The 22,859-nt window shown below is 40.0% G+C and overlaps 1 protein-coding gene across 1 annotated transcript in view; it reads left to right on the plus strand.

Moving 5' to 3' along the window:
* Positions 658-22,859, plus strand: part of PPIL4 (peptidylprolyl isomerase like 4) — a 45,923-nt gene continuing 23,721 nt past the window's right edge. The window contains exons 1-10 of the mRNA XM_021086908.1: positions 658-807; positions 5,761-5,828; positions 5,914-5,978; positions 6,528-6,645; positions 7,282-7,424; positions 9,446-9,542; positions 10,299-10,415; positions 13,552-13,676; positions 15,381-15,447; positions 19,893-20,004. Coding sequence (XP_020942567.1) covers positions 738-807; positions 5,761-5,828; positions 5,914-5,978; positions 6,528-6,645; positions 7,282-7,424; positions 9,446-9,542; positions 10,299-10,415; positions 13,552-13,676; positions 15,381-15,447; positions 19,893-20,004 — 982 coding nt within the window. The 5' untranslated portion in view covers positions 658-737. The remainder of the gene's footprint in view (positions 808-5,760; positions 5,829-5,913; positions 5,979-6,527; positions 6,646-7,281; positions 7,425-9,445; positions 9,543-10,298; positions 10,416-13,551; positions 13,677-15,380; positions 15,448-19,892; positions 20,005-22,859) is intronic.

The raw sequence follows: 22,859 nt of genomic DNA on the forward strand, positions 1-22,859 counted from the left end.
TTTCTCCCATTGGCGGGGTCTGCTTAATGCACAGCGCACACTGGAGGGGAGGGAGGAAGCCAAAGGGCAGAGAATTTTGTTTAAATTTTTGTCTTGCCTTAAAATGTGAATTTTATTTCGTTAAGAGTACTGATAAAAGCAGTAGAGATAAAGGACTGAATGAAGCCTATGATTTTTAGCTTGTTGCACTAAGGACCCACCCACGACCTGCTACATAACAGGTACACTCTCTGCTCTACATAAGATTAGCCAGGAAAGAACTCCCTGCTAACAATCTTTCTCGGTAGCAAATTGTACATTTCAGGCCTGATTCAAGGCAATAAAAAGAGGCCGATTAGAAACCGAGGGCAGATGTCCCAATAAGGCGAGGGAAGGTGGCGCCAGAGTCGCCCTCGGGCTACGACGGAGGCAGCCAGAACAGCTTGAAAGAAATGTCCGTCCCGTTCTTGAGATGGTCACAAAAGGGGTACAAAACCCTTCAGAGGAGCCCCTTTGAGTGACAGGCTTCCGCTCCAGCTCCAAAGGATTTTCAAAAGGGCCGCGCGAGAGGCGGGGACCCAGGGCTCTGTCAGGTTGGGCGGGGCACCGACCAGACCTGCCTCCAGAGAGCCTCTAGGAAGGGGCGGTGTCGCCGGAGGAATGACGTAAAAAGGCGTCGCGCCGAAGGTGACGCGTGGCGTAGATGACGTCGGGCTATTCCTGTCACTCCAGGCGCTGGTAGCAGAGGAGCGGGCGCCATGGCGGTTCTCCTGGAGACCACTTTGGGCGACGTCGTCATCGACTTGTACACGGAGGAGCGGCCGCGCGGTGAGGCCCGGGCACACTCAACTCTCGCCGGGCCGCGATCTCCTTTCCCCACTTTGCACTTTCCCCACTTTGCCTAGTCCCCGGCGAGGACTGGTTCGAGCTTCTAGGCTGCTGGTCCCCGCGACCGGGCTGTTTTATTAGCGGGCCTTGTTTGAGAAATGTTTTTGAGGAGCATCCCTTCTCCCGCATCTGGTCCTGCTAATCGGGTGGCGAGTACTTGTGGTTATTAAATCCGTGTGTGTGCGTGCGTGTGTGTGTGTGTGTGTGTAATGCCAAGCGCATGTACAGTGCCCATAGCTCTTGTGGCTTTACTGCGTTTTACAAATCCGAGTAACGCAGACTGGTTACTGGTTACTGGTATTCCTTGGTGTGTAATCGGTAAATCTTGAGGAAAGCAGGGAGGACGGGCTAGGAGCATTGTGTGTGGGCATCACTCCTGGCTGGAGGAAGGGCTGCACCAAGCCTTAGCAAACACTCATTGATCGCCCTCTATGCGGGACTTTGTGCCAAGCCCCGGGAGGGCGCCTTGCCGTTGAGGGTCTAATTTTCCATTGGGGGAAAGTAGGCGCGGCAATCTATTTAATTTCTTAAGTGTTGTAGTGGAAGAATGTGTAAGTTGCCATGGAAACCAGAGGAGGGAGTCTTTCTTCCTGGTTGGGGGTGGGGAGAAGCGAAGCTAGCAAAGAATGCAGAACACTTGAACCAGCTCTTTCAAAGATGAGTGGGATCGAGGGTTTTCTTAACAGTTTGCTTGGAATTTTCTGGAAATAGCAAGTAGATCGGTGGCTTGACGGTGGGATGGCAGACTGCGAGTCTGGTCATAGACCTTTCTAAGTTAGTGAACAGCCTTGTGTGCCCTACCGATGATCGAAATCTTTGAAGAGTTTAAAAGCAAGATTGAGGCAGGGCACACTTCCTGTTGTAGGAAGATAATAGGCAGCACTGTGGAGAATGTATCAGAGTGACCAAGGGAGTTTAGTTACCATCAGGGTTCTGTCCCCATGGAATGCAGTCTATCAAAGAGGATGAAACAGGCCTCAATAGGGCACCAGGAGTGCCTCCTGACACACTACACTAAATCCTACACTCAGTTATCCCCAAAAGCCCCACAGCACTCAACCACACATCCATGCTTTCTCATACTGTTGCCTCTACCTTACATTTCTCTCCTTTTGGCAAACCTCCTGCTTATTCAAATCTCAGGTCAAGCATAATCTCTTCTGTGAAGCTCTCTGGTGTCCTTAAGTAGAGTTAGATCCATTTCTTCTGCTCAATCTCAGGCCTTTTATAAATCATACAGCACATATTTTGTTATACATTTACTTGTTGTCCTGGAATCATTTGCACACCTTGGTCCCCTTTCAAGAATGTCACTCTAAAAGAGCAGGGACTGTGCTTTAATTAGCTCTGTATCCTGAGCACCTAGTGCAGTGCCTGGCTCTTTGAGGGCACACACTAAAGGCTCATGTGGAGTAATGCAAATATATGTGTTGCCTTAGGACTCTTTGTGTGTGTGATAGAAACTCAGCTCAAACTGGCTTAAAGAAAATAATTGATTGCCTCATGTTATTGGGGAAAGCTTTTAAGGATGGGAGGACAATGCTTGGCAGGATCTTATGGGGAATTATGGTTTTCATCTCTTGGTTCTGCTTCCTTTTGAATTTGACACTCTCCATATGGAGCCGCACCTGGCAAATGAGTGGACCTTTCCCCGTGGAACTGTGAGAAACAAAGGGGATGTAGAGTTATTCCACTTAATTAACAGATGGAATGGACAAGCAGTTTCTGCAAAGATAGCTTGGAACACTAAAAGCATAAGTCCAGTAAACATGAGATTGGATACCTTCTTTTATGTGTAACTATTAATCTATAGTAAAAATATCCAGACTTATTTTTCTTTTTTCCTCCCTTTCTCTCCCTTCTTTTGTTTTCCTTTTTTTTTTTTTTTACTTTTTATTATAGAAGACTTGAAATATACACAAAAGTAGAAAGAATCATGTAAATGAACCCTCATGTGCTGATGGTCAGCTTCATTTAACGGTCGTGAATACATGTTTCATTTATACCCCCACCTCCACTGGATTTTTTATAGCAAGTCCTTTACATGACATTTATTTAATCTGTAACTACTTAAAGCTGTATCTTAAAAGATAGTTTTGTTTTTTTTGTTTTTGTCTTTTTGCCTTTTCTAGGGCTACTTCCGCAGCATATGGAGGTTCCCCGGCTAGGGGTCGAATTGGAGCTGTAGCTGCTGGCCTGCACCATAGCCGTAGCAATGCCAGATCCGAGCCACGTCTGTGACCTACACCATAGTTCATGGCAATGCCGGATCCTTAACCCACTGAGCGAGGCCAGGGATTGAACCCACAACCTCATGGTTCCTAGTCGGATTCGTTAACCACTGAGCCATGATGGGAACTCCTTAAAAGATAGTTTTTTAAAAAGATGATATAACCACACATCTGAAAAAATAAGCAATGATTCCTTAGTATCATTCATATTTTTCTATGTCTCATAAATATTTAAAAGAATATTTTGTAATTTGGTTTAGGATCCAAATAAAGGCTGTGTATTATATTGGTTGTTGTATCTCTTAAATATCTTTTCATCTTTAGGGTCCCCCCCACTTCTCCTCCCCCCCAAACAATATTTGAGGAAGAGTGTGGATCATTTGTTTTGTAGAATTTTCCTCATTTTGGATTTGACAGATTGTATCCCTGTTGTATCTCTTAATGTAGTCTTCTCTCTCTGTTTCTCATTAATGGCTGCTTAGATGAAGAGTCTTGAGCAAATTCAGGTGTAATGTTTTTGGTAAGAATATTTCATATAAGGTGGTCTGTACTATCAACTGCATCACATTCAAGAGGCACTTGCTGTCTGGTTGGGTCTTTTTGTGATGTTAAAATTGGTTAGAGGTTCAGGCTGTCTACCTGATATGTCTGTTGTAGTCTTCCCAGTAGCTTGTCACCTAAAGATTTTGACAGCCATTGTTGATCATTGCTTACACCCACTGGTTTTGTTTTCCAGTTAAAGGACTACTCCTATATGTTTGACACTAATCCCGGAAGTATATTTTTCTAGAAAATTGATCAAAAGCCTGACATTCAAGACTCTCCAATAACTTGGCCCCATCTTACCTCTCCAGCCTTTTAATTCTCTATTACTCTGTGATACTGAAGTATTATAGATGTTAGACAAGCCTTATAGGTGTTAGACTACTCTTCAGGACCTTCCCCCAAACATTTAAATTCCCATTCTAAGGAGTTCCTGTTGTGGCTTAGCAGTATCCCCACTGGTATCCATGAGGATGGAGGTTCCAACCCTGCCCTTGCTCAGTGGCTTAAGGATTCAGTGTTGTCCTGAGTGTGGTGTAAGTCGCTGACATGGCTCTGATCCCATGTAGCTGTGGCTGTGGTGTAGACCGACAGCTCTAGCTTCAGTTTGACCCCCTCCCTACTCTCTGCTAGTCCAGGTCTTGTAATGCTTACCTTAAGCCTCTGTGAGGTCTTCTCATTTCAGGCAGAAACAATCTCTTTTCCACTCTTGTGGCATTTTTAGAACCACATTGTAGTATTTAAGTGCATAAATGCCTAGCAGCTATGCCTAGTATTGTAACTATTTGTGTTCAGGTGTAAGGATGCAAGTTTAGGGTAAGCTCCTTGAGAGCAGAGACTGCCTCATATATCTGTCTGTTTGATTTCTAGCTAAGTGCTTTGAGTGTTGGTATGTTTCTCTACAACCAGACTATGAACTTGCTTTCTTTTTTTTTTTTTAAGGAAATTTATGATAATGAAGATCTTTATTTTTCATCAAAATTAGTCCCATTATCTTTGGGATTTTTTGTTTTGCTTTTTTAAATTGAAGTGTAGTGGATTTACAGTGTTATGTTAATCTCTGCTGTGGAGCAAAGTGATTCTGTTACACATATATTTAGTTTATATTCTTTTCCATCATGCTTTATCACAGAACATTGCATAGAGTTTCCTGTGCTATACATTAGGACCTTGTTGTTTATCCACTCTATATGTATAATAGTTTGCATCTGTTAATCCCAAACTCCCAATTCACCTCCCCCTCCCCCTTGGCAACCACGAGCCTGTTCTCTATGCCAAACTATGAACATGGTAAGGGCAGAGACCAAAGTTTAATGGCATTTGACTTAACAGCAGTGCCAGGTATCTAGAAGATACTCAGTATTTATTGGATAAATGAGTGGATTTATTTCAGAAAGCTAGTACACGATAAATGTAGGAATTTTTGTGAAGAGCTATTTAATCGTTGTTAAAAAATGGTCCCAGATATTTTATTTTCTCTAATTTATGTTATCTGTACCCATTTTGAGAGACTCTGCTAGATCCTTTCCCATCGTGGTGTTCTCTTTAGTGTGTCCTTTCTTTTATAAAATCAATCCATCAATAAAAGATTGCTTATCTCACCTAAGTTTCAGTTTCCTGTATGGCTTAGATGCACAAGAAATCCAAAGAAAAAGAGAATAAAAAAGAAAATTTAAAATATATTACTTTTTCCTAGGATTTCTACCTTTTTTTAAATGGCTTTGGACATTTGACCATTTTATGTCATAGTTTAGAAAATAAATTAAACTAACTGTGCCTTTATTTGGTTAAAAATGTATTTGTGGGAGTTCCTGTCGTGGCGCAGTGGTTAACGAATCCGACTAGGAACCATGAGGTTGCGGGTTCGCTTCCTGCCCTTGCTTAGTGGGTTGACGATTCGGCGTTGCCGTGAGCTGTGGTATAGGTTGCGGACACGGCTCGGATCCCGCGTTGCTGTGGCTCTGGTGTAGGCCGGTGGCTACAGCTCCGATTCGACCCCTAGCCTGGGAAACTCCATATGCCGCGGGAGCGGCCCAAAGAAATAGCAAAAAAGACCAAAAAAAAAAAAAAAATGTATTTGTGGACTACTGTGATATATCTAGTATTTACTTTCTTTCAGCTTGCTTGAATTTCCTGAAGTTGTGCAAAATAAAGTATTACAATTATTGCCTTATTCACAATGTCCAGGTGAGTTGGTGGATATTAGTCATGTTCTTTGTTGTTGGAACCGTCCAGTAAACTGTGAATTAACGAAGTATTCTATGTGTTGTAGAGGGATTTTATCATACAGACCGGTGATCCTACAGGGACTGGCCGTGGAGGAGAGTCTGTTTTTGGGTAAGTTCTTTTATTTTTAAATGAGTAAAAATAGAATTGCCTCTTAATAGTGTTAACTAACATATTTCAATCTGCATTTTAAAATATGGTTCAGGAGTTCCCATTGTGGCTTGGTGGGTTTTAAGAACCCAACTAGTGTCCATGAAGATGTGGGTTGGATCCCTGGCCTTGGTAGTGGATCAAGAATCTGGTTTTGCTGCAAGCTGTGGCGCAGGTCACAGATGTAGCTTGGATCCAGCATTTCTGTGGCTGTGGTGTAGACCAGCACCTGCAGCTCCAATTCAACCCCTAACCTGGGAACTTGCATATGCTGCAGGTGTGGCCATAAAAAAATGAAATAAAATATGGTTCAAATACAGGATTTCCCCCAAGTTCTATAAATGTCTCTAACAAAAACAACAACAAAGGAATGTTTTGACTCATAGTGGCATTTCTATAAAGAAGTGATAACCCTATATGTTAACCTTTGTGCCCTGATATAATCCTAGTACTTCTGTATTTCATGTGGAGAGTACTTATATTGTATATCCTTATTATATGTATTTTTAGTCAACTCTATGGTGATCAAGCAAGCTTTTTCGAGGCTGAAAAAGTGCCAAGAATTAAGCACAAGAAGAAAGGCACTGTGTCCATGGTGAACAATGGCAGTGATCAGCATGGATCTCAGGTTAGGAAATGGTTGAGGAGATGAGCTTTGCTGGAGGGAACCTACAAAAATTGCCTTTTTAAACTATCCAGTAAGGAGAGAATTTCAATCAAAGATATTTGAAAACAAATTACACTATTTTTTCCTATATTAAAACAAATCCTTAATATTTTGTTCTTTTAAATGTAAGCCATGCCTGTTGGGAGGAATTTAGGAAATACAGAAAAGCACAAAGAAAATAACATTAGGTACAGTCCTGTCATTCGTGGATCATCACTGTCCACATTGCGACCCAGTTCCTTTTAGCATTTATTACTCATTTCAAAACGGGTCATGTTGAACGCCTTTCATTCATTTCATTCATTGTCGTCGCAGACCCATTAGGGTAGATATTTTTTTTTTCTCTCTCATAGTTTATATGCGAAAAAACTGGGATTTGGTTTGTTCAAGTATTTTAGACAATCGGGAGAGCATCTGCCTATTTATTAATATTTTATGTTTAAGCTTTGTGCCTTTTACTTAGTATTGGTAACAAGTGGGTGAGAATTCATGCAAGTTTAATGTAGAATCTTTTGTATATTTGTTTGTCAGTGTATAACTGATTTCAGCTTGAATTATATGTATGTATTTGTATTTACTCTGTGTCTTTCTGTATAGTTTCTTATCACTACAGGAGATAATCTCGATTACCTTGATGGAGTTCACACAGTGTTTGGTGAGGTGACAGAAGGCATGGACATAATTAAGAAAATTAATGAGACCTTTGTTGACAAGGACTTTGTACCGTATCAGGATATCAGGTGTGGTTAAAATTTACTATCTGAATGTACTAGAATGTTTTTTGTTTGTTTATTTTTATTTTTTAGGGCCGCATCTGCAGCATAAGGAGGTTCCCAGGCTAGGGGTCTAATTGGAACTACAGCTGCCGGCCTACGCCACAGCCACAGCAACGCCATATTCGAGCCACATCTATGACCTACACCACAGCTCACGGCAACACCAGATTCTTGACCCACTGAGCGAGGCTAGGGATCGAACCTGCAACCTCATGGTTCCTAGTCAGACTCGTTTCCACTGTGCCACAAGGGGAACTCCAAGGAATGTACTAGAATGTTTTAATACATGATGTTTGATATGTAGTAGTGATGGCGTATGTAGGACTAGTTTTTGGATAATTCTAAACTAAGAATTAATACAAGACTATAAGAATCTTTATAATAGAGAAGACCTTTTTTTTAAAAAAAATACTAATTATAATTGCTTATGTTGTGTGGAATTATGAATCCTTTAATTTAGTTTTTTAAAAATGCAGATTATTGGAGTTCCCACTGTGGCACAATGGGATTGGTGGTATCTTGGGAGTGCTGGGACACAGGTTCCACCCCTGGCCCAGCACAGTGGGTTAAGGATCTGGGGTTGCTGCAACTGCAGTTTAGGTCACAACTACAGCTTGGATCTGATCCCTGGCTTGGGAACTCCATACACTGTGGGACAGCCAAAAAAAAAAAAAAAAAAAATGCAGATTTTTGAAAGATATGACAAAATTACTAAAATTTAGACATTTATATTATATCTTAACATAATGCATAGTAATAAATGTAACATCGAATAATCAAAAACAGTAACAGTAATTGTGAAAGTATATTCATTATTTTTTATTTTTGTTTGTTTTTTGTCTTTTTGTCTTTTTCCAGGGCCACACCTGTGGCATATGGAGGTTCCCAGGCTAGAGGCCTAATTGGAGCTGTAGCTGCTGGCTTATGCCAGAGCGACAGCAACGCAGGATCCAAGCCACGTCTGCGACCTACGCCACAGCTCACAGCAGCACTAGATCCTTTTTTTTTTTTTTTTCTTGTCTTTTTGCCTTTTCTAGGGCCACTTCGGCAGGATATGGAGGTTCCCAGGCTAGGGGTCGAATCGGAGCTGTAGCCTCTGGTCTACGCCAGAGCCAGAGCAATGCAGGATCCCAGACGCGTCTGCGATCGACACCACAGCTCATGGCAACACTGGATCCTTAACCCACTGAACAAGGCCAGGGATCAAACCCGCAACCTCATGGTTCCTAGTCAGATTCGTTAACCACTGCGTCACGACGGGAACTCCCAATGCCAGATCCTTAACCCACAATTTTTTAAATGATTTTTATTTTTTCCATTTTAGTTGGTTTACAGTGTTCTGTCAGTTTTCAACTATACAGCAAAGTGACCAGCCATACATACATGTATACATTCATTTTCTCATATTATCCTCTATTATGCTCCATCATAAGTGACTAGATAAAGTTCCTAGGGCTATACAGCAGGATCTCATTGCTTATCCATTCCGAAAGCAATACTTTGCATCTCTTAACCCCAGATTCATCCCACCCCCCGCCTTGTGAACATATATTCTAATAATATCCTTGTGCAGTAAAATTTAAGAGCATGTGAGGGGGAGTTCTCATTGTGGCACAGTGGGTTAAGAATCCAACTGGTAGCCAAGAGGATGCAGGTTTGATCTCTGGCGTCACTCAGTGGATTAAAGGATCCAGCATTGCTCCGAGCTGTTGTGTAGGTTACAGAAGTGGTTCAGATCTGGTGTTGCTGTGGCTGTGGCATAGGCTGTCAGCTGCAGCTCCGATTCAGTCCCTAGCCTGGGAACTTCCATATGCTGAGGGTGCGGCCCTAAAGAGACCAAAAAAAAAAAAAAAAAAAAAAAAAAAAAAAGCATATGGGGCTTTTGGCATTAGAGATACTTAAGACATTTGTTGTGTTTCTATAAAGAACAAAACATGTATTCTGAAATAACAAAAGTAACATTTGACTTGGATTTATTTCGTAAGGATAAATCATACAGTGATTTTAGATGATCCATTTGATGATCCTCCTGATTTATTAATTCCTGATCGATCTCCAGAACCCACAAGGGAACAACTAGATGTAAGTAGAATCTTTTTGTGATTGAATGTACATACATATTAATGCTTTTCATAGCTTTTGCTTTTTAGCTTATTAAAACTTATTTCTTCAGCATGATTTTCTTGCTTCATCAGTAATACTAGGACAAGTTTAGGGTTCTTTTTCTCTTCCATGGAGATACTCATTTTTCTAGCTATCTTTTTATTTCCCCAATAGACTTTCTTCTGTTTCCTTTCCACTAGAACAAACTTAGTTCTGGAAGCTTATATGAACATCTTGGGAAAATGTTTCTCTTACCTCTTAACTCTCGATAGGGGTGTGAGTTTAAGGCTAAATTAAGTTATCATCTTGTGAAGGAACTTTTCAACTGGGGATTCTCTGGAGCCAGGCTAGAACCCAGAAATTTCTATGGCATAATGTAGACTTTTCTCTCAGATTTTTTAAGGTATAAATTTCTTCTTATGAGACTTCCTCAAAGCTGAATTTATCTTTATAGTTGGGATTTGATGCTTAATTTCTAAGATCATTTATCTTCTGTATTCAGCACTTAGTTGGATACCAGATAGTTTTTATGTAAATGTTTATTTTGATTTAAAAATAAATTAGAAGCTTAATCTGGCTAGTATTATTGAATTAATTTTAATCATTTTTCAGAGGTTTGTAAGTTTGTTTCACCTTTGTAAAACAAATACACATTTGATGGAAGTAAGAATAAAGCATAATGTTTCTTAGTTCTTTCTACTCTTTAAATATATGAGTGATTTATCTGTCTTACAGAGTGGTCGAATAGGAGCAGATGAAGAAATTGATGATTTCAAAGGAAGATCAGCTGAAGAAGTAGAAGAAATAAAGGCAGAAAAAGAGGCCAAAACTCAAGCTATTCTATTAGAAATGGTAAGATAATTACTTTGTTTAAATAGCTGTTCAGCAGTATATTAAATACATGCTCACTATGAGTTTATTTTTGGCATTTTGGTAGTCTTAAAATATTAAAAGTTTAGCTGAGAGTTTTTTTCTGGATTAAATTTTATGTGATATAATAACATGCAAAAGTAAACAAATTTGATTCCACTATCAGTATAGTGCCAAGTGCCTTTTTAAAAAATGGGAAGTGAGTGTCTAGCTTACAAATAGCAATTGAATTTTAGTTGTTTATACTCACCTCATCTTAAAAGATTGTCTCTTGGACTGAATTTTAAGTGTATTAAAGACTAATTCTTTGTATATCTCAAGTATTGAAGCTAAATAGTGGAATAGTAGTTACAGGATAAAATAAACTTGAACAGAAATTGAGCACTCTTAAATATCCTCCTTTTCTGTGTTACTAACAATATGAAGTGATTTAGAGGACAGTTACTCAGTTGATGATTAGTTGACCTCGTGGGCATTTTTTTCATTTTTTAAAAAATTTTATGGGAGTTCCTGTCGTGGCGCAGTGGTTAACGAATCTGACTAGGAACCATGAGGTTGCGGGTTTGATCCCTGGCCTTGCTCAGTGGGTTAACGATCTGGCGTTGCTGTGAGCTGTGGTGTAGGTTGCAGATGTGGCTAGATCCCGCGTTGCTGTGGCTCTGGCATAGGCCAGCAGCTACAGCTCTGAAGACCCCTAGCCTGGGAACCTCCATATGCCAAGGGAGCGGCCCAAGAAATGGCAAAAAGACAAAAAAAAAAAAAAAAAAAATTTTACGGCTGCCCTTTTGGGATATGGAAGTTCCTGGGCCAGAGATTGAATCTGAGCTGCAGCTGTGACCTACATCACAGTTGCAGCCATGCAAGATCCTTTAACCTACTGTACCGGGCTGGGGATCTAACCCATGCCTCTGCAGTGACCTGAGCTGCTGCAGTCAGAGTCTTAATCCACTGGGCCACAGTGGGAATTCCTCATTTCTTTCATCCTTTATAAATTTTTTTTATTACAGTATAGTTGATTTACAGTGCTGTGTCAATTTCTGCTTTATTTTCTTATTTTTGTGGAATAGGCATACCTCCCACATAGTACGTGATCAATAAATGTTGGAATGGATAGATAATACTTAAGTTTTTACTACCGTCATTCTATTTTTTTTTGTTTTTGCTTTTTAGAGCCACACCCGTGACATATGGAGGTTCCCAGGCTAGGGGTCCAGTTGGAGCTGTAGGCACTGGCTTAGCCACAGCCACAGCAACGCCAGATCCCAACCACGTCTGGCAACGCTGGATCCTTCCCCCACTGAGTGAGGCCAGGAATCGAACCTGAGTCCTCATGGATGCTAGTCAGATTCGTTAACCACTGAGCCACAACAGGAACTCCTGTTATTCTTTTATAGTGCTTCAGATTCATCATCTGTTTTAAAATTTATGTTAGCATTACTAGTCTGAAGGAACAAATATTAAAGACTACAACTCAAGAAAACTTTACTGAATTAAAAAAAATTAAAAATGCACAGTTTAATGAGCACACTGTGTTATCTGAGAATATTGACCCAGAACAACCATGACAAATTCTAAGAAAATTACTGGACCTAAGGGAAAATTCTTTGAGTACCTGAGCAGCAAGAGCAAGTGACTTATAAGAGAAAGAAGATTAGGTTATTATCAGAGGCTTTTTTTTTTTTTTTTTTTGTCTTTTTGCTATTTCTTTGGGCCGCTCCCGCGGCATATGGAGGTTCCCAGGCTAGGGGTCGAATCAGAGCTGTAGCCACTGGCCTACGCCAGAGCCACAGCAACGCTGGATCCGAGCCATGTCTGCAACCTACACCACAGCTCACGGCAACGCCAGATCGTTAACCCACTGAGCAAGGGCAGGGACTGAACCCGCAACCTCATGGTTCCTAGTCGGATTCGTTAACCATTGCGCCACGACGGGAACTCCAGAGGCTTTTTTTTTAAAGGGCCAAACCTGTGGCATATGGAAGTTCCCAGGCTAGGGGTTGAATTGGAGCTGCAGCTACCGGCCTATACCACAGCCACAGCAGTGTCAGATCCGAGCCACATCTGTGACCTATGCTGCAGCTTGCAGCAGTGCTAGATCCTTAACCCACTGAGCGAGCCTGGGGATCAAACCTGTGTCCTCATGGGTACTAGTCAGATCGTTTCCAATGAGCTATGATGGGAACCCCAGTTGTTTAACTTTTTGAATTTCACTTATCTTTTTTTGTTTTTGTTTTGTTTTTAATTTTTTAAAGTATTGTTGATTTACAATGGTGTGCCAATTTCTGTTGTATAGCAAAGCGACTCAGTCATACATACATATACATTCTTTTTGTATATTATTTTCCATCATGGTTTATCCTAGGAGATGGATATAGTTCCCTGTGCTATGCAGCAGGACCTTATTGTCTACCTATTCTAAATGTAATAGTTTACATCTGCTAACCCCAAACTCCTAATCTATCCCACTCCTTCTCCCCGCCCCCGTTGGCAACCACAATTCTGTTCTCCGTGTCTGTGAACTTGACTCCTCTTTAAAATGGAAACTGCATGGTTGTTTTAAGAATTGGCAATAATGTATATGAAGTGTCAAGAATGGTATTCAGGAGTTCCCGTCGTGGCGCAGTGGTTAACGAATCCGACTAGGAACCATGAGGTTGCGGGTTCGGTCCCTGCTCTTGCTCAGTGGGTTAACGATCCGGCGTTGCCGTGAGCTGTGGTGTAGGTTGCAGACGCGGCTCGGATCCCGCGTTGCTGTGGCTCTGGCGTAGGCTGGTGGCTACAGCTCCGATTCAACCCCTAGCCTGGGAACCTCCATATGCCGCGGGAGCGGCCCAAGAAACAACAACAACAACAACAAAAAAGACAAAAAAAAAAAAAAAAAAAAAAAAGAATGGTATTCACACAAAGTAGGGTCAGGTAAATATTTCAGTTACTGGCACTGTTACTGCCAGGAAGAAGGGAGATTTGAATTTTGAAATCTATTTAGATTTCTTTTTCTGAGCCTGCAGTTTATAATGTAAACTAAGATATTTAGAGAAATCAGCATTGGGGCTTGGATAAGGTATTTAGAATAGGAATTAAATAAATAAGTTGATTTATATTCTTGTTTATCATTTAGGTGGGAGACCTACCTGATGCAGATATTAAACCTCCCGAAAATGTGCTGTTTGTGTGTAAATTGAATCCAGTGACCACAGATGAAGATCTGGAGATAATATTCTCAAGATTTGGGCCAATAAGAAGGTAATCTCTAGCATTAGTTAAAAATTTAGGAAAACTAGGTATTAGAAGTTTTCTAATGACATTTTTTGAGTGTGAACTCCAGGTGAATTTTGTACTGGTAAGTTTTACCACTGCACAGTAGGGAAGAAAATATGTATGTAAATGTGTTTGTATTTGTGTGTAGAAATTGAGTGATTTGGAGTTACCCTTGTGACTCACCGGTAACGAACCTGACCATGAAGACTCAGGTTTTTTTTTTTTTTTTTTTTTTTTTTTTTTTCTGGTCTTTTTGTCTTTTTTGCCATTTCTTGGGCCACTCCCTCGGCATATGGAGGTTCCCAGGCTAGGGGTTGAATTAGAGCTATAGCCGCTGGCCTACGCCAGAGCCATAGCAATTCAGGATCTGAGCCACATCTGCAACCTACACCATAGCCCACAGCAACGCCAGATCCTTAACCCACTGAGTGAGGCCGGAGATCACACCTGCATCCTCATGGATCCTAGTCAGGTTCTTTACTGCTGAGCCATGATGGGAACTCCTAGTTTTTATTTTTAAATTGTAGACATCATATACTGACCTCCGGCTAAGGAAGATGAGGACTTACCTCTATTTCTGTCCTATCTTCTTCATTCTCCCTGCCTACTCCTTTGTTTTTGTTTTTGGTTTTATTGGCCCTGCCTTCAGCATACAGAAGTTTCCAGACCAGAGTTCGAATTTGAGCTGCAGCTGTGACCTATGCCACAGCTGCAGCAAAGCTGGATCCTTAACCCACTGCACCATGCAGGGGATCACACCTGCGCTCAGCAGTGACCTGAGCAGAGACCAGAGGTCCTTAACCTCTGTGCCACAGTGAGAACTCCTTATTTCAGGTTTTTAAAATGAGACTTAAGATACATGAGGAAAAGGGTTAAGCCAGCTCCTTTAAATTCCACCTTATTGGCCCTTTCAGTTGGTTATTAAGAGGGATTAGTTCTGTATAATAGCTATACTTAATGAGATTAAGTTTGAGCTTGGTTTAAAATTCAAAAACTCCAAATCATAAGTTTACTAAGGCATTCCGGTCGTGACACAGTGATTAACGAACCCGAACCTGACTAGTATCCATGAGGACGAGGGTTCAATCCCTGGCCTTGCTCAGTGAATTAAGGATCCGGTGTTGCTGTGAACTGTGGGGTAGGTCACAGACTCTGCTCAGATCTGGCGTTGCTGTGGCTGTGGTGTTGGCCAGCGGCTGTAGCTCCAATTCAGTCCCTAGCCTGGGAAACTCCATATGCCATGGCTGCCACCCTAAAAAGACAAAAGACAAAAAAAGTAAATTTATTAAACACGCATATATATATATATATATATATATATATATATATGTATGTGCGTATATTATTCCACAGTTACAGTAGTCTATAACTCATCCGTATTTGAACTTGAAATCAATTATAATTTAAAAGAATTTTTAGAAGTAATTTCCTTTTGCCAAAGGAAAATTAAATATTTTAATCTTATTCTTTCTTCATTGTTTAGCAATTTATGCTTGTAGACCTAGATAGGGCATTTATAGTAGAATCTAGAAAATTTGTCTACTAGACTGGTGAGATATTTAAAAGAAAATAATTATTATTGAAATTTGGAGAAATAGAATTCTATGAATTTAATAACTGGGTTATTTTGGTTTTTATTTTTGAAAATGCTTTTTATTTTCAGTCACTTTTTTACAAATTTTCTTTCAGTTGTGAAGTTATTCGGGATTGGAAGACTGGAGAATCCCTGTGTTATGCGTTTATTGAATTTGAAAAAGTAGGTCATAAGTATGGATATGTTGAGTTTGTATGTATTTTGTTCTTCTGTGGTATTAAAGTGTGAAAATATATAGAACTTTCTCTAGTCTCTAAGATTAGAAAATTAGTTTGCTCTCTCAGCACCCGAGAAAAATAACTTTATTATATTCAAATAGGGGATAAATTTACTGTTAATGTTAACGTATGTACCTTTACTTAGGGTTCAGTTTCAACCTACCTGAATGTATCTTTAAAATTTTAAAAGTTTTAGGTAAAGTCTTTCACATTCTGTAAATAAAGCTTTTTTTTTTTTTTTTTTTTTTTTTTTTTTTGCCATTTCTAGGGCTGCTCCCTCGGCATATGGAGGTTCCCAGGCTAGGGGTCGAATCGGAGCTGTAGCCACTGGCCCACGCCAGAGCCACAGCAACTCGGGATCTGAGCCGCGTCTGCAATCTACACCACAGCTCACGGCAACGCCAGATCGTTAACCCACTGAGCAAGGGCAGGGACCGAACCCGAAACCTCATGGTTCCTAGTCGGATTCGTTAACCACTACGCCACGACGGGAACTCCTGTAAATAAAGTTTTAGTGCTCTTTAGGTAGCTGTATAATTGAGTAATAGAGAAAGAACCATACTGGGTGTTAAGATCTAAATACTAATCTTAGCTCTGTTGCTGACTTACTACTAGTCTATGACATTTGGCAGTTTATTTAGAATTCTTCTTTCTAGGCATTATCTTCCTTATAAATAAAACTTGAATATTGGATTAGACGGTACTTTCTAGATCTATGATAGTATTTATAGCTTATGTTATGAAAATAACTTTCTTTAAGCAAGCATTATGCTATTTGACCTGCATTTAATCCTCACAACTCTGTAAGAAAGGTACTGTCCTCCTTTTCCAAATAAGTAAACTGAGACACACAGTGGAAGTGTGACTTGTTTAAAATCATGCCCCTGATAGACGTCATAGCCTTTGGTCCTGATGTTTTATTTTTAAAGAAATAGTTAATAACTCAATTGATACTTTATGTAACAAATATTAATTACTATCTGTGTATATAAAATTGTTCAGATTTAAAAATATTGCTAATACTCAAATTTAGTGTAATTCTTTCAGAAAACATCAAATTTAAATGTAACATAGTGATTAGGAACATTCATATCAACTCTATTTCTTCTCTGCACTTTTCTTCATCTGATAAATACAGAGGTTGTATATACCCTTAGGATTTGAGCTTAGATACATCTGACTCTGTCTCAATGCTTTTAGCCTTTCTATTAGTCTCTGCTGTTTCTTTATGCAGCTGATGTGTGTCCAATAATAGCTCTTTCTCAGTTATGGTTATTCCAAAGCATTTTTCGAACAGCTTCTATATTTCAGGCACTGCAGTAGGTCCTAGGAGTACAGGATGACTAATGGAGGATTGAGGAAGAGAGACACGTAACAAATTGTAGCTAGACACTGTGCCAGGTATACTAGAAATAATGTTTATAGGGTACATTGGGATCAGCAAAAAGGGGATCTCTGCCTCTGGTTTGCTATGAATGCTTTGTTGACTTGACAGTGTCATTCCATCATTGACTCTATAGATTATATTGTTTATTTGCTTACGAACAATTTTGTTTTGTTTATGGAAGATAGAATAATGGCTGCCTGTGTTTCTCGTTCTTCTACAGATAAACCATTTTCCATGAATACTTAGTTCAGGTCAACTTTGGAGCATAGGGTGGTGCCAGAATCTATGAATTCTTTATCATGCTTCAACATTTCAGTTTTAGAAGGCTCTTGCTAGATCTCTTTTCTTGCAAATCAAGTTAGCTGCATTATTCTGCTTCATAAGTCTCATGAGCGGTAGCCTCTCTCTAAGTGTTCATCACTGAGTCTTTATTTTTTTGCATGTTAGGCAAGTTCTTTATGCTTTGGATAATCTGATCAAAAACTGTTTTAAAACTGAAGAATAAAATACATACAGAGGCGTTCTCTTGTGGCACAGCGGGTTAAGGATCCTGAATTGTCACTGTAGCAGCTCAGGTCGCTGCTGTGGTGTGGGTTTGATCCCTGGCCCAGGAACTTCCATGGGGTATGGGTGTGGCCAGGAAGGAAAAAAAAATACACACACACGTATACAGAGAAAATACACAGCTCAAGAGTGAACAGCTTGATGAATTGTCACAATTAATATGCCCATGTAAATCACCACCCAGGTCAAGAAATAAAACATTAGCAGGAAAAAATTGTCAGAATCCCAGAGGCCCTCCTTGTGTCCCCTTCTAAAAACTTCCCCATTGCTGCTACTTCTGATGTCATAGATTTATTTTGTCCAATGTTAAACTTGATGTCAGTATAAACCCATTGTGTTTTTGTGTAAGCTTCATTTGTTTGGTGTTACATTTGTAAGATTTGTGTATTACTGTATGTAGCTTTTAACCTTTTGTTAATTTTCAGTGATGGATGATATTTCATTGTGTATATAAAATTACATAGATTTCCATTCTGCTGTTAATGGTCATTTGGGTCCTTTCCAGTTTTGGCTTGTGCTACTATACTTTCTGTCATGTCTTTCAGTGTACAAATGTATGCATTTTTTCGGGGGTATATATCCAGGAGTGAATTGCTTGGTCACTGGGTAGGAAAAGCTTTAGGAGAGAATTTCAATCAGATTTCCAAAGTGGTTACACTAATTTTCATTTTCACTAGCAGTGTATGGGAGTCCCTGTTATTCTATGTCTTTACCAACTCTTGGTATGGTCTGTCTTTTAAATTTTATCCATTCTGTTGGTTGTGCAGTGGTATCATATTGTGGTTTTATTTTGCATTTTCCTGATTGAGCTCCTTTTCATATATTTAATTGCCACTTAAGTGTTTTTTTTCTTTTTTGGCCACATCCATGGCACATGGAAGTTCCTGGGCCAAGGATCAAACTCATGCTACAGCAGTGACCCAAGCTATTGCAGTGACAATGCTAGATCCTTAGTCCGATGCCCCATAAGAGAACTCCTTAAATATTCTTTAAGGAGTCTGTTTCTGAGTGCTATACTTTTGCCCTGGTCTCTTTGTCTATCCTTGCACCACTTTTTTTCTTCATTTTAGGGCCCCACCTGTGGCATATGAAAGTTCTCAGGCTAGAGGTTAAATCAGAGCTGCACCCCCCAGGCTACGCCACAGCCAGGGCAGCGTGGGATCCAAGCGACATCTGTGACCTACACCACAGCTCATGGCAGTGCTGGATCCTTAACCCACTGAGCAAGGCCAAGGATCAAACCCACATCCTCACGGATACTAGTCGAGTTCATAACCTGTTGAGCCACAATGGGAACTCCCACTACAGAGTTTTAAAATGTCTTTTAAATGTCTTGTTATCTGTTGTGTGAGTCCAGCTTTGTTCTTCTTGAGGATTGTCTTGGATATTTTTGTCCTTTGCATTTCTTTCTTTCTTTCCTTTTTTTTAAGTGTCCACTATTTATTTTTTTGGTTTTTTGTCTATGGTCTGTTTAGGGCCACATCCACAGCATATGGAGGTTTCCAGGCTAGTGGTTGAATCGAAGCTGCAGCCACCAGCCTATGCCAAAGCCACAGCAATGCAGGATCTGAGCCACGTCTGCGACCTACACCACAGCTCATGGCAATGCCAGATCCTTAACCCACTGAGCAAGGCCAGGGATTGAATCTGCATCCTCATGGATACTAGCTGGGTTCGTTAACCACTGAGCCACAGCGGGAGCTCCTTTGCATGCATTTCCATATGTTTTTTAATCTAGGCTTTTAAAAACTAAAATATAGTTGATTTACAATGTTGTGTTTAAACTAAATTTTGAAGTGTTTCCTTAACTATCATTTAGGTACAAGTAAATTATTATATTTGCAAATATTATCCTCTTAAAAAAAGTATCTGAGAACTTTCTCTTGGGGAAATGGCACAGTGATGGAATTACGCCTGCCTCAAGGTAATCAGGCAGCTTCATCAAACGTGCCTTGATTGCCTGTCATGTGCCAGATAATGTTCTAAATGATGTAGATTCCAAGATGTTAAAGCTTTGTCTCTTGGAGTTTATAATCCATTTAATTATTGACATACATGGTAAATAACTATGATTATAACTAGTTCTTTTTATCTGCTTCTCTTTGAATTGTTTCTAGTTCAGGTGTGAGCAGATCAAAAAATAAGTTTCCAGGAATCTAGGAGAAAACTGACCAGTGCTGGATTGAAATGTCATTTCTAGTCTTCATATTGTCGGAAATGGAGATGCAGGGTTTGTGAAGCTAGTGACAGAAGAATTCTTACGTGACACAGACTTTGGTTATCATGGGCCCACAATCTGTTACCCAATAAGTACTAAGTACAGAGTATTCAAACTTTAATTTTAGTAACAAGAAACTTTTTGTGATTTCAGTATGTGTTCTTGCTGCAGAAGTCTTTTCTGTAAAGATTTATGCGTGAGTTTTTATAATTACTGTCAGGAAGAAGATTGTGAGAAAGCATTCTTCAAAATGGACAATGTGCTTATAGATGACAGAAGAATACATGTGGACTTTAGCCAGTCTGTTGCAAAGGTTAAATGGAAAGGAAAAGGTATGTTGGTTCAACTTTGTTTCTGTTCTGCTTTACATTCTGTGTGTGTGTGTGTGTGTATCTTCTTTCACAGTGCTGTTAACTAGAAATGTTCAGTGATGTAACTCCTAACGTTTGATTTTATGTAGTTGCCACCTAGCATCTAAGATAGAGGGGGGCATTGTGAGTGTGTATATGTGTATTTTAAACTGATGATGAATATATTTTCTTTTTGATTGCTTTTTTTTTTTTTTTTTTTTTGTCTTTTGAGGGCTGCACCTGTGGGCATATGGAGGTTCCCAGGCTATGGGTCCAGTCAGAGCTGTAGCCACCGGCCTACACCACAGCCACAGCAATGCCAGATACCAGCTGCGTCTGCAGCCTACACCACTGCTCACAGCAATGCCAGATCCTTAACCCATTGAGCGAGGCCAGGGATCGAACCGGCAACCTCACGGTTCCTAGTTGGATTCATTTCTGCTGTGGCAAGACGGGAACTCCATGTTTTATTTTTTTGGCTGTGCCTGAAACATGCAGAAATTTCTAGGCCAGGGAATCAAACCCATGCCACAGCTGTAACCAGAGCCACAGCAGTGACAATGCCAGATCCTTAACCCTCTGAGACACCAAGGAGCAACAGCAGTTAATTCTTTCTAGTGACCACTCAGGTTCTGTTGAATTATGTATTATAATTTATTGAACCAGTCCTATTAGTGGATAGTCAAGTTTCTAATCTTTTATTCTTCTGTGTACTATGTCCTATTCCTATACATATGCAAGTTCCTACATATGCAGACATGTATCAAATAAATTCCTGCTGATAGTGGCATACTAAATATAAGGTTGAATCTGCAGTATGTTGAAATAATATGAGTTTTTTGCTTGGTAATGCAGTGTGTTTAAAAGGTTTCACTTTGGCAGTTATTCACCATGTAATGCTAAATTTTACTATGAATTCTAGGATTACTTTCTTTTTCTATAACACTCTTATTTCTCATGATTTTTATCAACTCTCCTCCCCCCCAAGTAATAATTGCGGCTATGTGATCAAAAGAATCAAATAAGTACATTCAGAAACTGTAGATGAACTGCTGGCCTAGTGCAATATAGTTCTGGTCCTATAGTACTATAAGAAAGCTCCTCTATGGGTTTTTTTTCCACCAGAGAGCTAGTTTGGTTTTATTATTTGGGATTTAATTTCTCATTACAGAGAAGGAATTTGAGTCATAATCTTGTGAAATGATTTACTTGGGGTCAGGTTTACTCAGATTTAAATTAGTTCTAAATCTAGTTTTGTTTTATTTGTTTCTCTCTCAATTCTCTTTTCTTCCTAAACCTATCTACTCAATGTAGAAATAATACTGCCTTACTAACTAGTTTCAATGTAGTTTATTTACAAGAGGACTTTTCAGTGAATTTCTTCATTTTTTTTCTAAAATAAAATGTCGCATAGGAGACATGCTTAAGTTTCGCATGTGCTGTCATAAGCATGTAATTTGTTGTTAATCTCATTTAATTTTGAGATAATTTTATGTATTATGGATTCACATTTTTAAAATTGAATATATCCTTTGTATTATTTGCAGTGCTAAGTAGTTTCCCCTATAGCCTTATTTAATGATATCAGCAGGTCTGTGAAATGTTGATTTTATTTCCAGTTAAGTGAAGAGACTGAGTTTCAGAGAAGTGGAGTGTCTTACCTAGGACCTCCCACCAGAGTCAGGATTTGCATCCAGAACTTGGCATTTTATTTGTTTATTTGGCCATGCCCACTGCATGCAGAAGTTCCCAGGCCAGGAATCAAACCTGCCGCACAGCAGTGGCAACACTGGATCCTTAACCTGCTGAGCCACCAGACAACTCCAGGAACTTCTCACTGTAATCCTTCGACTATGTACCATAACTGCTTCATCCATAGTAAGATTTCTAATGGCAAGCACATGGCAAATATTTTTTCAATGATGAAATGATGCTTGTTTGTTAGGTATCAGTATTTTAGCTCTTACAGTTGTCTGTTTCACATTTACGTGAACCATTTTCATTTCCAGAGCCTCTAGAATTGCCAGGTAGATTCGTCTTGTCTTTGATGCTTACCCAGCTCCTCTTTATTCCTTGTATTTTCTCTTTTGTTTAAAGACCCTTTCATAGTCGAGGTGTATGGAGGATTCACCATCAGAGCACTTGTATACCTCAGGTTTGCTTTACTCGTACATTCAGTCTGGGACTCTTCTGTGGGAAGTTTTTCAGTGGCAGCAGTTCCTCATGTAATTGAGGGTAAGGAAAAGGCAGCAGGTCTAGGGCCTAGATAGGAACTGCATCCTCATCTGTAGGAGAGCAGGTTTGAGAGCAGAGAGGCTGCATGGAATGTTCTCTTCTTTCCTGGGCTGCTACTGTAGGCCGGTTAGGGTGTGACAGTAGGTCCTGTTTTTCTGAAGGAATTATTGATTTCATTTTTGCCATTTGAGAGGAATAAAGTTGCTCTTAAGCAAGAATTTTGAAGCAAAGATAGTTTATCTTTGGTACCCTTGTCAACTCTCCTTGTCGCATCTCTGTAGTGAAATTTTATACACGTTCTGCTGTCCCCAGACGGCTTGCTGCTCTGTTGAGATTTGGGACAAAGTGTCTTTCTGTTTGTTTGGTTTTTTTTTTTTTTTTTTTTTGGTCTTTTCTAGGGCCTCTCCCGCGGCATATGGAGGTTCCCAGGCTAGGGGTCAAATTGGAGCTGTAGCTGCCGGCCTACGCCACAGCCCACAGCAGTGCCGGATCCTTAACCCACTGAGCGAGGCCAGGGATTGAACCGGCAACCTCATGGTTCCTAGCCAGATTCGTTAACCCACTGAGCCATGACGGGAACTCCAAAGATGTCTTTTGTCTTT

The sequence above is a fragment of the Sus scrofa genome, chromosome 1, assembly GCF_000003025.6.
Source record: "Sus scrofa isolate TJ Tabasco breed Duroc chromosome 1, Sscrofa11.1, whole genome shotgun sequence".
In the NCBI taxonomy this organism is placed as follows: Eukaryota; Metazoa; Chordata; class Mammalia; order Artiodactyla; family Suidae; genus Sus; species Sus scrofa.